Source organism: Penicillium atrosanguineum (assembly GCF_028827265.1).
Source record: "Penicillium atrosanguineum strain IBT 20685 chromosome Unknown utg000003l_segment0_segment0, whole genome shotgun sequence".
Taxonomy (NCBI): domain Eukaryota; kingdom Fungi; phylum Ascomycota; class Eurotiomycetes; order Eurotiales; family Aspergillaceae; genus Penicillium; species Penicillium atrosanguineum.
This window is the reverse complement of record NW_026623135.1, coordinates 4,649,430-4,663,285: the sequence shown is the minus strand read 5'-3', so window position 1 is coordinate 4,663,285 and position 13,856 is coordinate 4,649,430. Positions and strand designations below refer to the sequence as shown.

Sequence of the window (13,856 nt, the reverse complement as noted above, 5' to 3'; positions counted from 1 at the left end):
CTTCAAAGAGTGTAACTTAAACCGAGACGTTTCACAGTTCGAGGCATTGCAGGGCATCTCGGCAACAGCCACTATATCGCGAAAGATGTCTAGACGGGGTAATGAAGATGTATTAGCCCAACCAAGGAGTTAATGATGACTCTGATCCCGTTGTAATGTTTAGACTCTTACGCCTGATGAATCGTCCAAATTTTTCTTTTCGCCTCCGTGTAGTATATCTACTTGTATCTGCGTCAGGAGAATGGGTATCATTGACATTGACCATGAAGAACACCCTGAGCTATATTACAATAAAACATCGTCACACTAAATAAACAGGGGGTTCAAGACATTAAAAGGAGTAAGGCAGATCTCTGAAGCTTAGGATTCTGTCTTTTCTTCCGGCTTCGGTTCTTCGGATTCCTTGGAATCCTGGTCGGTAGTAGCATCTTCACTTTCCGGAGCTTTCTCGACAGGGTCGGCGGACTCGGTGGTTCCCTCCGTGGCTTCCTCCGTGGTATCCTTCGTGGGCTCAGTGGGTTCTTTGGTAGCCTCCTCGACAGTAGACTCAGTAGGTTCTTCGGTGTTGACATCCTCGCCATCTTGAGGTTCAGCCTCTTCGGGCTTGGCTGCCTCTGAATCCGCCTGCGGATTAGCGGGTTGTTGCACCTCTTCCGGGACCTCTTCTTGTACCTCCGGAGCCGCCTCGGTCGACTCGGTGGCTTCCTTTGCAGCAACTGGATCGGCCACTTGGGCAGAGGTCTCTTGCACCTCCTCGACATTTTCGGCTGACTGGGGCACCAGCAGGGCTTCGGGCGAATCCTTCATGACCTCCCGGAGTGGGGCAGCAGATTGCAAAGCTTCCTCCGGGTCTTCCGCGCTCTCTGTAATCGTCGTGACGCGTGATCCAGTTGACGGACTATGCTTGTGACGGCGTGTGGTAGCACCGGTGCTGATAGACGGATCCATGCCCTCCACGCCGCCCGCGAAGGGATCTTCATTATCCTTGCGCAAGATCGTCAGGCGTTTGGTCTCGACCGGCTCGTCGTCCTCGGGCTGTACAGCATCCGGGCCTTCCGCCTCGAGAGGGATGGTATAGTTATCTTCCGGGATGAGACTGAACAGGTCGCAAACCGTCTTAAAGAAAATATACAGTCCATCATGGCCTTCCACTTCCCAGAATACATCACGATGTTGGAACCAGGCATGCGCAAAGATGCGATACAGTCGGCGGAAGATGTTGGTGAGATGTCTCATGCTAGCTTGCGGGCCCCCGGCAGCATCGGAGCCTAGCGTGAGCCGGCTGGGGAAGTACTTGGGCGACGTAAGGGTATTCGTTGCCCAGTCAAGAGTGTGGCAGCAGTAGTCGATCGCACAGCACGACTTGGGCGGGTCATGCACGGCGCAGAGATACTGCCATTCGGATGCGCGCATCTCGGGGCAGGTCTGCGCGGAGCACGGGGGGTTCTCGGCGAAGAAAGCGACGATGAGGTTGTTCACTTTCATCGTGAGGAAGCGGCACAGCTCATAGAGCCATAATGATCGGTCAACACCCTCGGGGGGCTCGGCAAGCTGAAGCGCGACTTCGCGGTTGATCGGGATGATCGTGTCTGATCCTTCAGGTTTGGTGAAGTGATTGTACAAAGCCTTGAGATGCTCCTGTAGTTGGAAAGGAGAGTCGAGCTGCGACTGTTAGTTCATCGAAGAGTACCACAGTAGATCTTGTACATACCTGCGACAAAGGAATCAGCGGCGGCCCGAATGCCATGTCAGCAGTCTTGGTGCCCGGTCGAATCCTGCGCGTCGACCCATCGTCCTCGCCCGCGCTTAGGAACAGCTCTGCATCTTTGCCAGACGACTCGCCAACGGAAGGCGACTGAGGCCCGATCTGGACTTCTGTAAAGGGAGGTGGACTGGGAAGTCGCGGGGAGCTAGACGGAGAGACACCCGCAGTCATGGCGCGTAAACAAAGGGGGTCGTAGTTGGGTACTTGGAGAGGCGGGAAGTGAAACGAGGGAAACCGGGAGTATCAAATGAGTGGAAGGGAACTCCGCGCCCTCGAAAATGGATTAGATGGAGAAGAGCAGGGAGAGCATCGTCACTGAAGCTTGACTCGAGCTTCGCAGATAAGCAGCAACAAATGACCGCCAGGTGCCCTAAGCCCTAAGCATCCCATCTGGGTAATACAACGTCATCCGCATCTACGCCCCGAGTTCTGCTTTGCAGATGAAGTGGCCTGTCTGTTTGATTCTGCAACATTTGTGATCGGTGAAACCATGTCGTCCAATTTTGACGATGATGATGCGCCTCCGGAGCTGATCGATGTGTCCGAGGTACCGGAGCAGCCAGCCTCTATAGAGGAGGAACAGACGCCCCGAGTTCCTATCACCCTTGTTACAGGTATAGAAGAGTGAGAATCAAGTGGCTATGAGATGCGAACTGACTATCCAATCCAGGATATTTGGGAGCGGGAAAAACCACCCTGTTGAACTACATCCTGACAGAGAAACATGGGAAGAAGATTGCTGTGATCATGAACGGTTTGTACCCGGATGAAAATAGGCCAACTTGGAAAATCCTACTAATAAAATCTATAGAATTCGGTGACTGTAAGATTTTGATGAGATATGATGACCCTTCTCCATCTAACATTTCAAAGCATCGGACATCGAAAAGCCCTTGACAGTAAACGAGGGCGGCCAAGAAGTCACCGAGTGGATGGAAGTTGGCAATGGATGTATCTGTTGCTCAGTGAAGTACATACCACTCTCATTGTAGATAAAACCTCACATTTTAACAATCTTGATAGAGACTCAGGTGTCATGGCCCTGGAATCCCTTATGGAACGTCGCGGTACATTCGACTACATCCTGCTAGAAACCACCGGCCTCGCAGACCCAGGCAACATCGCCCCAGTCTTCTGGATGGACGAAGGTCTAGGCAGCTCAATCTACCTAGACGGGATCGTGACACTAGTCGACGCGAAGAACATCATTCGCTTACTCGACGAACCGGCCCCGGAGGAAAAAGCCGAGGCTCACAATGTCGACCACGACCACGGATCCGGCCCCGTGCTCTCCATGGCGCACATGCAGATTTCCCATGCTGATGTGATCATTCTCAACAAGACGGATCTAGCCTCTGCGCAAGAGCTTGACGCCGTTAAGGACCGAATCTCGTCTATCAATAGCGTTGCAAAGATTCATGAGACAGATCATAGCCGTACACCGCAGATCGAGGGCGTGGTGCTTGATTTGCATGCGTATGATCAGTTAGCAGATATGGACTTTAGTGAGAAAGGACATAGCCATATTGATCCAGTGAGTTCATACGGGGGTTTCAAAAGTTAGATTTAGACTGACTCATTTCATAGGCTATTTCTACTTCTGCTATCTTGACGTCTCCAATTTCTGCCTCGAAGGTTCCCAAAATCGACGAATGGCTTCAGTCAGTGCTTTGGGACTCGGTACTTCCTGAATGTCCCAAGTCGCCGTCCGAGTCTCATCCGACAGATTTCGAGATCCACCGATTGAAGGGTATCATTTACTTTGAAGATGGGTCAACCAAGATCATCCAAGCTGTGCGAGATGTCTTCGAGATTCGGGACTCGGATCCATGGCAGAAGGGCGAGAAGGAGGTTCAGTGCAAAATCGTTCTAATTGGCCGAGGTTTGGGACTGAGTGTAGACCCATGGAGGAAGAGCTTCGAGTCTTATGTACGGATGTAGACTGAAGAAAAATATCATCAAGATTGACATCAACATAGTATCAGTCTAGACGCCTGAGGGTATACCGATGTACTTCGGAGAGTTGCATTGTAGGTAATCAATCAATGGAAAAATAATACAGCTATATAAGCCAAAAGAGAGGGAGAGCAAATCGAACAAAATACAATCAAACATCTCAATAACGCCGAACAAGAAACCTCCCATTCGGAAAGAGGACACATAATATAGAGCGCAAGAAAAAGACGAGGCATTAAAATCAGAAAGTACGATCAAATCCACCAGAGAATGCAAAGACTTTTTAAGACGCCAAGAGTTCGCCGTCATGCGCCATCGGTGCAGATGCCTGAAGAGCTGTGCTGGAACGCGGCAACGACAAAGGGTGAACTATACAAGCGAGAAACAAAGAGGGTATCGAGCATGTGGCCCTAGATAGGGCCATTCGAAAAAAAATGATCTGGGGTTGGGTTGGCTTTATAAAGCCTTCGCTGGAAGCAAGACGGAGCCTTAGGTACGGCGGGAGAATCTTTCTTTAAAGGCGGGATTGATGGGCAGGAGAGATTCGGTGAGGAAGGAATTGAGTCTGGCATGGTTTGACTTGGGTCGGTCGGAAGATGGGGTGATGTCTTTCGCCGCATCCGTAGAGAAAGGTCTGGACCGAGAGAGGAAAGCAGGATTGATTGGTAGAAGAGACTCGGAAAGGAAGGAGGAGAGTCTGGAGTGGCTGGATTGAGGCCGTTTTGAAAATGCATTGGCGCCTCTTGCACTAGGATAAGAGCTAGGCCGCGAGGTGTTGAAGGCGGGGTTGATTGGAAGCATTGAGAGGAGGAGGGATGGCGATGACTGTGAAGGTGAAGGTGGAGGTGAAGGTGAAGGTTTGTTTGTCTGTGGCTCAGTCAAGGCAGTCTCTTGGATGGGTTCAGGGACTCGTTCCTCCAGAAAAGGGATTTGTAGAATTGATTCGCTGTATCGAGGCGGGCTGCAAGAGTCGATTGAGGGTTGCTCAGAGGCAGGCGCAGGTGGTATATGATGGCTAATAGAGTATGGCGCATCTCCAACTTCGCTCTTGTCGAACCTGACAGACTCTTCCGAAACTGTCGGTTCCTCGGGCTCGTGAGAAACGGGACCATTGCTCATCGTGTTAGCCCATACAGGTGGGACGGCATTCTGCACTGTGCTTTCCACAAGGACTGCAGGCGTGAGATCATCTGGAGATCCGGCGGAGTCCCAACATCCAGCGCTATTGTGAGGCTCGTGGTTCAAAGTGGAGGTTGAAGAATGCCCAGAAGGAAACCTGACTCCAGTATTGGATCCTGCAAGTGTTGGAGTTGATCGCTTCGCTTGATCATGGCCGTCGAAATAGTGATGTGGTGAAGGGTCGCGATGTGCGTGTGTATACTTCTCGAACGAGTCCTGGGAGGTAATGTGGTTGGGGGTCTCTCTTACAATTGGAGGACTGGCCCTGCTGCTTTTCGTAACAAGAGGAGGGAGATTGCTGTAGGGCAGTTCTCGGATACGGTTCACCGGGTACATTTGTCTCGAAAGAAGATCCGGAGGGAAGAATGAAAGGAGTTCTTTCGCAGACAGTCGATGTCGAGGAGTCGGGCTGAGGCAGATATCAACAATTCGTCGGTAATAATCAGGCACATCCACATCACCCAAAAGCAAAGGCCGATGTTGTCTTTCTGGTTCGTCCTCCTCCATAGCCAAAGCCCAGAGCGTCATTCCGAGCTGATAAAGGTCCGTCTTGACTCCAATATACATGGAGATGCGCTGGTTGCTTTCAATCTTCGCAGCAATCTCCGGTGGTTCCCAGCCCACAGGGCAGCCCCTGCGATTGATGTCGATGATCGAAGCGTTGTCGTCTGCGTCCACCACGATATTCGATAAAGTGAAATCGCCTTGGACATAGCCCGACTCGTGAATCTCACACAGCCCCTGGACTATCTGTTTCGCCCATACCTCTCGTCTTTCGAAGGAGATTTCCCCACGCTGCTCATACAAGATGTCGACCAGCGCACCTTGCTCGGCGTAGCTGATCAACAATCCCTTGACCTTCTCCTGACGCTCATCGACGACAATCCCCTCCACACTGATAACATTGGGCGCACCATTGAGAGCATGGAGGGCATTGATCTCATAAAGGAACTCGTCAACGGTATCGGGGCCCGGAATTTCCTTCTTGATAAAGGCCTTTCCACCCAGCCGAACCTTGTAAACAAACCCTGACAAATGAGATTCGAAATGCAGGAAATGCTCCGGGACGCATCGGGCGCCCCTTAAATGTCCAATGCTCGAGATGGGAGGGTAGGGTATTGTTTCGTTCACGTCCTCTGTGACATGAACGTGTAGGCGGCCATCGCGTGTTTCGACTTTCAGATTTGTCACGGTATCGTAGAATTGAATTTCAGGGAGTGATTCACGGATCGACTCGTAAATGCGGGCGCACTTGTCGCGTTGGTATCGCAGCTCCTTCAGGTCCTGCTCGAGCGAATCGGGCGGCGCGTCTCGGTAATCACAAGATATCGTCACACGCCGCCATCGAGTCGGGCTTTCCGCATAGGTCACGAAGAACTTCTCTCGCTCCGATCGATCTCGGAAGTGCATGCTTAAATTGAGGATCCATCGCCGTTCCAAATCCATCTCGAGTGTGTCAGGCGCCGGCGCCGGCACCGGGGGCTCTTCAGGGGCTTCGGGGGTCACGTCGGGATTAGGATCCCAGTGGAGTTCGTTTTCATTCTCGTACGCGGTGTTCAGGACTTCGTCGACCGTGGTAGCGAGCGGGCCGAGCCACTGAACCTCTGGCGCGGAGAGTCGTGGGTCCACGTTTGGCGGTGGAGACCTCGTTCTTTGGGCACTTAGCGGGCGGTCGACCGAATGAGCACGGCGGTGCTCGGGCTCTAGGGGCGCCAGGCGATCGCGAGATTCGGAATTACGGCGTGTAAAGGTAGTAGAACGAGGAAGACCGACACCGACTCGACGCGAGAGACGACGGGTTATTTTGTCGGGTTTGGATGAGTTGAGGGAAGAATCACGGTCGTTATCGTGGGGGGAGTCATCTCGTCCCAAGTCTCGATCTTCGCGGCCCAGCCATCGTCGAAGCCCCAATCGATGCCACATGCTCTGTTTTTGCCCCTTTTCTTCAATAGGTAGACCCAGCCGCGTCGGGGTACAGGAGCTGTTGGCGAGGGAGATGGCCATACGGTTCGTTCGGGAACGACTCGATCACCCCACTGGCCAAACCTCCAGCCATAAGAGTTTGGCCGCTTCGAGGGGCTCGCGATCAGTGATATTAATCCCTGGGATACCAGGTTTATCCTTTCTCCCTGTTTCAACTCACGGATGACCCTTGGTAAGGAGGAAAGGGCTCGAAGTCAACATTCAAGAGTCACACAACGTCGGGTTGCAATGGGCGAGGCTGGGGACTTGGTCTGTGACGAGGAAAAGGCGGTGCGGAGATGTCGGTCAAGATATTTTTTTTCTTCGTCGTAGAGGACCGATCGCTTTCTTGATAGGAGATCAAAGCGGGAAAATGAAATAGTAGACGCGGTGCGTTAATCCCACTGCAAGGTCTCAATGTCTCACAGAACGGCGCAAAAGCACTGTGCAGGAGATCAGTCAGAAAATGCCCTACCCTTTGAGAAAGGGATGAAGAGATAAATAAAATATAGGATATGATTCATCGCGCACAGATGATTTTTTTTTTTAACGATGCGTTGCGGCCTGACGTCGTGCCTGATTGGGGAGAGGCTCAACGGGGACTTCTGGACCAACTGGATCTACAGAACTACACCTGCATGAGACCGATGGAAGACTACTATACACTAGGCACTTGAGAGTGGAGTTATTTATTTACTTTGATGCTGGAGAGAGATCTCCATTGAAAAATCAAGTCTAACTTAAAACTCCAGTCCATGCATTCCGTGTCACAATGACACTGACTCCATGTACATCCCAGAAATTACATCACGCAACTATACAGTAGAACCACATACATACCACAGCCCTTGGAAGAAGAAAAAACATGTTACTCGTCATCAGCCTCGGCCTCGCCCTTCTTAGGCTTGGTAAGCGCCTTCTGCCAAACCTTGCGGGCGCTATCGTGGTCGAGATCGGGGAACAACAGGTCGAAGACTTCCGAGTACCAGCTGACCGGGTGGCCTTCGATGCCCTTCTTGATGTTCTGCCTGATGTTAGTCTGTTTCTAAAAGCGTGCACATGACTCTTGGTGACTCACCTCAGGCAACTCAAGCCAGTCAGATGTGTTGTCCGCTGGGAAGATGACCTTGGTCGCGCCAGCTCGACGAGCAGCCACAGTCTTCTCTCTCAAGCCTCCGATGCGAAGAACTTTACCCGTAACCGTCAGTTCTCCCGTCATGGCAATGGTCGGGTCGAGCGAGTGGTTCAGCGCCAGGGACAGCAAGGCGCTAGCCATGGTGATACCAGCCGAAGGACCTAATTCGAGAAAGGTTAGCAATTAAAGATATTAAAGGTGAAGCATGGTGCAAACATACCATCCTTAGGAACAGCACCCTCGGGGCAGTGCAGGTGGACCTTGGCCTTCTCAAAGAACGTGTTCTCAGGGAACTGTCGCGCCATGACGGACTTGGCGAACGAGTAGGCAATGTGCGTGGACTCCTTCATAACGTTTTGCAGGTTACCGGTGATATCCAGACCCGGCCGTGACTGGTGGTTCAGGGCGTTCTCCAGGATACACTCCACGTAGAGCGCAGCGCCACCCATGCTAGTCCAAGCAAGACCCATGGTGACACCGGGCGGGAACCGGTCGTACAGGCGGTCGGCGGTGAAAACGGGAGGCCCAACATAGTCCTTCAGATTTTCTTTGCCGATGCTGAGGTGCACGCTCTCGGGGACCTTGAGCGCCAATCGAGGGGTCTCGGTGGTGGACTTCTCCGGCTCGAGAGGAGCCTCAGCAGGGTCAGAGGACTCATGTTCCTTAGATTGCTCTTGAGCAGCCTTGCCTTCGTCGGTGAGCGCAGCCTCCTCCGATAACACATCTTCGCCGATGTCCTGGACGATCTTGAAAGCCGCTTTCCGGTACACCTTCTCAATCTGCTTCTTCAGGTTGCGGACACCACTCTCCCGGCAGTAAGACTTAATCAACTCCTCGATGGCATCCTCATTGAGGTTCACATCAACGTCCTTCAGGCCAGTAAGTTCTCGGGCAGCCGGGGCCAAGTATCGCTGGGCAATCGCCATCTTCTCATCAGCCACATAGCCAGAGAGTTCGATCAGCTCCATACGATCCAGCAAAGGACGAGGAATGGTGTCAGTGACATTGGCAGTGCAGACAAAGAGGACCTTCGACAGATCCACCGGAACATCCATGTAGTGGTCCAAGAAAGAGGAGTTTTGCTCAGGGTCGAGAAGCTCCAGCAAGGCAGAAGACGGATCGCCCTGGTGACCACGGCCAATCTTGTCAACCTCGTCAATCAGAATCAGAGGGTTCTCGGTCTGGCACTTCTTCAGAGCTTGAATGATACGGCCAGGAAGAGCACCGACGTAGGTTCGACGGTGACCCTTAATCTCCGCAACATCGGTTAAACCACCGACGGAGAAGCGGTAGTACTGGCGGTCCAAGGCACGAGCCACTGACTTGCCAATACTAGTTTTACCCACACCAGGGGGACCAACAAGGCAAAGAATCTTGCCTTCCACAGTGCCACGGAGCTTGCCAACGGCAATGAACTCAAGAATCCGATCTTTCACATCCTTCAGTCCATAGTGATCTTCATCAAGGACGCTGACCGCGTTCTTGATACCGAAGTTCTCCACGCTCTTTTGACCCCAGGGGATCTGAGTCAACCAGTCCAGGTAGTTGCGAGTAACATTGAACTCAGAGGCAGCGGGCTCCAAGTGAGCCAGTTTGTTGATCTCCTCTTCAAAGACCTTCTTGACAGCTTCGGGCATGGCTAGCTTCTCGGCCTTCTCCTTGAACTTCTCCACCAACTTATCCTTGCCGTCAGACTCAATACCAAGCTCTCGCTTGATACCCTTCATTTGTTCCATTAGCCAGTATTCACGCTGGCGCTTCTGGATCTTGGCTTCCACATCCTTGGTAATCTTAGACTGTAGCTGGGCGTTCATCAACTCCTTCTTCAAAACCACAAGTGCCTTAGGGAGACGTTCCTCGATATTCATGGTCTCGAGTACTTCTTGCATCTCATGAAGCTCGCCGGCCGAAACGGCGGCAGCAAAGTCAGCAAGCTTGGCGGGCTCATCACTGAGGTTTCCGGGAAACTGGTCGGTATAGAAAGCCGAGATCTGGTCACGGAACAAGGGATTCAATGTAGCGATTTCCTTGCAGACATTCACAATCTCGCTGGTCACTGCCCGAATGATACCATTTTTCTTGTCGTAAGGCTCCTCGGTCAAGTTCTCCACATTGACCAAGCTGACCGGGTATTTCTTGAGGAAAGAAGTGGGTTCATAGTGGTCCTTGGGCGCATTCTCAGGTGCACCTTCTTCAAAGCTGGCCACGACGTCCCCTCGCTTCTCGGTGGTCTTGTCTTCGTTGGTCTCGGTGGTTCCAGACTTACTGGCTTCATTAGGAGGCAGAAGTGACGAGATCTTGATGCGCCGGTGGGGGTAGAGCACGGCTGTCACACCGCTGGACTCGCCGCGAAGGGGGTATGCGGCCGTGATTTGGGCGAAAACTCCAGTATCATACACGTCATCCAAGTTTTCAATCACATCACCGTCGGCATTTTCATCCTTGAACAAAAATGCACCTACATACGGCTGACCCCGCTTCATCATGTCCTGGATCGCAACAGCAACACTCGGGTCTCGGATTGTAATCGCTTTGTAGAATCCGGGGAACAGCGGTCGCTTCGCAATGGGGATCGCCATCACCTGGGGGTATACATCCGGGACAGCTGGTTTCTGGAGAGCTTTGTCTCCAGAGCCTTTCTTTCCCTTCTTCCCACTGTCGTCATTGCCACCATTTCCACCGCTGCTTGCCGCACTGGGCTTTGAATCGGCCGAGCTACTGCTAGGCGGGATGGGGGATGGTTGATTCGAGTCAGTCTTTTCTTCTGGTTCCTTCGCTTCCTTTTTGGCTTCCTCTTCTAATGCTCGTTGTTCCTTCTCCCCGGACGACCGTTCCCTTCGCCGTGTGGGGCCGGTCTGGTCTGACTGCTTCTTCCGGGTGTCAGGGGTTCGCTCCGCTTCCTTGTCCTCCTGCTGTGTATCTTCATTCTTCTGTTCCGGCTCGTCCTTTGGATCCTCAGGTGGGGGTTTCTCTTTCCGTTGAATGGAGCTTGAGGAGAACGTGCGGGGAGCAGAGGGAAGCACGCGACCGACTCGGGTCGCGCTTAATGCTGAGCGGATGATCGCATTATTCCGTGGCGAAGCTAGGAATGGCCGACGAAGTAAAGGCCGAGGTGTTTGGTGGAGCGCAGCTCTCCAGGGGAGGGTCTGGCCGCGGAGCATGCTACTTGAGGACCTCTAGGTTGTGGCGAGTTCGGGACTGGAAGGGTTCAAATGCGGGAGAAGGAGACAGATGGAGGATTGTAATAGAAGCTCGAACAGCGTGTTCGCACACCTCCAGGAGAAAAGATGGGCGGATTGAAGTGGTGGGTAAAGTAGCTAAGGTCCGTAGTCGGACCACTCGCAAGTGCTCTGTAAGCAGGCTGTATCGGCAACGGATTAACCATTTTGTCCGAGGGAAGGTTCACTGCCGAAGCATCTCGAATTCTGCGCGAAGGCAAGTGGCAGAACGATTCCATTGGCTTTCTTATAGACTTTTCCCGTACTACTGTTTTCCAGTCTTTCCCTCCTTTATTCCATTACTTTACCACCCCTCGCCGGCGCGCGGCTTCGATCACGACGATAACCATACAACCACTGCCCGGATATTACGATCAATGAACCCATCCGCAGCATTCCCCAAGGCCGCGGCTATCCCCGCGCGCCTGCTGCGGACGCAGCAATGTTCCGCGCAGACGAGTATCTGCTCTTCGGGACAGAAACGAGGTTATCATGCGCCTGCCTCTGCTTCTCCTGCTAGACGTCTGCGGGAAGGTGTTTACAAGAAGAAGACCCCCGTTGGTCCGTCGGTCAGGGTAGGTAGCTTTCCATACTGGTCTGTATATTTCAATGTCACTGACAATTGTCTCTTCATAGATCTTCCACACTACTTCCCCTCTCTCAGCAATTCCTGATCCCTACAAAGTTCTCGGTGTCGACAAAGGTGCATCCGCCGGTGACATCAAGAAGGCCTACTACGGCATGGCCAAGAAATATCACCCCGACACCAACAAGGACCCAGCGGCCAAAAATAAATTCACCGAAGCTCAGACAGCCTACGACTTGCTCTCCGATACCAAGAAGCGCGAGAACTACGATCGATACGGCTCAGCTGCGTTCGATCAAAATGGCGGCTTCGACCCGAACGCCGGAGGCAATCCTTTCGCCGGTGCAGGTGGCTTCCACGGATTCGGTGGTGGATTTGGTGGAGGCGGAGGCGGAGGCGGATTCGGAGGACAAGGCTTCGGCGACATCAACTTTGAAGATCTGTTCGGCGCGTTTGCCGGAGGTGCTCGTCGTGGCCCCCGCGGCCGACGCAACCCGTTCCAGGAGCAAATCTTCGTGGGTGAGGATATCGAAGTGCAGAGCAGCATCTCTTTTATGGATGCCGCCAAGGGTACATCTTCGGAAATTGTCATCACGCCTTTGGTGCAGTGCGGTACCTGCAAAGGTGACGGCATGAAGGAGGGCACGAAAAAATCCCAGTGCCGAACTTGCAATGGTACTGGAACTCGGGTTCACATCATGCAGGGTGGTTTCCAAGTTGCCGCGACGTGCGATGCCTGCGGTGGTGCCGGTATGACCGTTCCTCGCGGGTCCGAGTGTGGTCCCTGCCACGGAAACGGTGTGGTTCGAGAAAAGAAGATTATTAAGGTGGACATCCCCGCGGGTGTTGAAGACGGCATGCGCATGAGAGTCACTGGAGAAGGTGATGCGCCTCCTACTGGAACTGCCGCCCCATCTGGAGCCCGCACCCAGAAGGGTGACCTCTATGTTACGATCAGAGTCGCTCCTGATTCCCGTTTCACCCGTAACGGATCCGACGTTCTTTACACAGCTACTATTCCCCTCACTACCGCCCTGCTTGGTGGTGAAGTGACCATCCCGACTCTTGACAATGAAGTCAAGGTCAAGGTGGCCACTGGTACCGGCACTGGTGATCGGATCACTCTGTCTGGAATGGGCATGAAGAAGCTTGGTGGTCGCGGACGCTTCAGCCCCACGGGTGACCTGAGGGTCGAATTCAAGGTCGCCATGCCTAAGTACCTGACTGGTAACCAGCGGACAATCTTGGAGGTCCTTGCTGATGAGATGGGTGATAAGACCGCCCGTCGAACAATGAACTTTACCAAGGACAGGTAAGCCACATTGATATTCAGGTACCTTCAACAATACTGATACATTTATTTAGCCCTCCAAGTTCCGATTCTAACGGTGAAAGCCTTAAGAATGAAGGCTTCCTTAAGTCCGTCTGGCACAAGCTGACCGACAAGAACGGTGACTCTTCCAAGCCCGAGGCGAAGGATACCAAGGACACCGAGGACGCTGGCCAGGATAAGGGTGACGCCAGCAAGGAGTCCAAGAAACCCTAAATCTATGTAAATCTCCATGTACTGTATATCATCTGGGTTTTATCTACTTCAATGTCTTCATCATAGCGCCGGCGAGATTGGGACCTGTTCTGCCTTGGGGAAGAGGCAGGCACCTGTATTACTATGCTAGGTTTATCCTGAAGCTCTCAACTTCCATAGAAAAGAAAAATCATAATTGTGTTTACAGAATATAAGTGTACACATTCCATGGGAGGTAAATGATAGAAGGGTAAATTGTATAAGTGTTGTTGTGTTGGCGCCCGCTGAAGAGTAACGTCAGAGCATCACATCCCACTCCGTCACCTTTCCAGCTCGACCCCTCCTCCTTCCTCCCGTCACTCCCGACGTTTCCCTCGTTTCCCTCTTGAATCATCTTCAATTCATTGCTTCAGACTTCGCGACTCGACTAGACCGACGTCATTGGTGATCAACCATCAGGCGCCGACTTTCCGCCCTACGTTACCCCACAGCCTCGATCCCGATCCCCTCAACGCACTCCGACCTCATCC

The 13,856-nt window shown here is 52.6% G+C and overlaps 5 protein-coding genes across 5 annotated transcripts; 2 read left to right on the top strand and 3 right to left on the bottom strand.

Annotated features, from left to right (window-relative positions):
• Window positions 1-360: 360 nt before the first annotated feature.
• N7443_005191 (Mob1 family protein) lies at window positions 361-1,936 on the bottom strand (the record flags this gene model as incomplete). The annotated part of the gene is made up of 2 exons (XM_056885247.1): window positions 361-1,662; window positions 1,712-1,936. The coding sequence occupies 2 exons, from the start codon at window positions 1,934-1,936 to the stop codon at window positions 361-363; spliced, it is 1,527 nt and encodes a 508-aa protein (XP_056743525.1).
• A 319-nt stretch (window positions 1,937-2,255) lies between these two features.
• N7443_005190 (CobW family GTP-binding protein) lies at window positions 2,256-3,706 on the top strand (the record flags this gene model as incomplete). Its single annotated transcript, XM_056885246.1, has 6 exons — window positions 2,256-2,379; window positions 2,436-2,519; window positions 2,577-2,588; window positions 2,639-2,735; window positions 2,789-3,299; window positions 3,353-3,706. The coding sequence occupies 6 exons, from the start codon at window positions 2,256-2,258 to the stop codon at window positions 3,704-3,706; spliced, it is 1,182 nt and encodes a 393-aa protein (XP_056743524.1).
• Window positions 3,707-4,210: 504 nt separating this feature from the next.
• On the bottom strand, window positions 4,211-6,904 carry N7443_005189 (protein kinase family protein; the record flags this gene model as incomplete). Its single annotated transcript, XM_056885245.1, has 1 exon — window positions 4,211-6,904. The coding sequence occupies one exon, from the start codon at window positions 6,902-6,904 to the stop codon at window positions 4,211-4,213; it is 2,694 nt and encodes an 897-aa protein (XP_056743523.1).
• Window positions 6,905-7,730: 826 nt separating this feature from the next.
• Window positions 7,731-11,158, bottom strand: N7443_005188 (endopeptidase La; the record flags this gene model as incomplete). The annotated part of the gene is made up of 3 exons (XM_056885244.1): window positions 7,731-7,886; window positions 7,941-8,158; window positions 8,218-11,158. The coding sequence occupies 3 exons, from the start codon at window positions 11,156-11,158 to the stop codon at window positions 7,731-7,733; spliced, it is 3,315 nt and encodes a 1,104-aa protein (XP_056743522.1).
• A 434-nt stretch (window positions 11,159-11,592) lies between these two features.
• Window positions 11,593-13,347, top strand: N7443_005187 (putative mitochondrial DnaJ chaperone (Mdj1); the record flags this gene model as incomplete). Its single annotated transcript, XM_056885243.1, has 3 exons — window positions 11,593-11,790; window positions 11,852-13,113; window positions 13,167-13,347. 3 exons carry the CDS (start codon window positions 11,593-11,595, stop codon window positions 13,345-13,347), a joined length of 1,641 nt encoding a protein of 546 aa, XP_056743521.1.
• Between the last annotated feature and the right edge of the window lie 509 nt (window positions 13,348-13,856).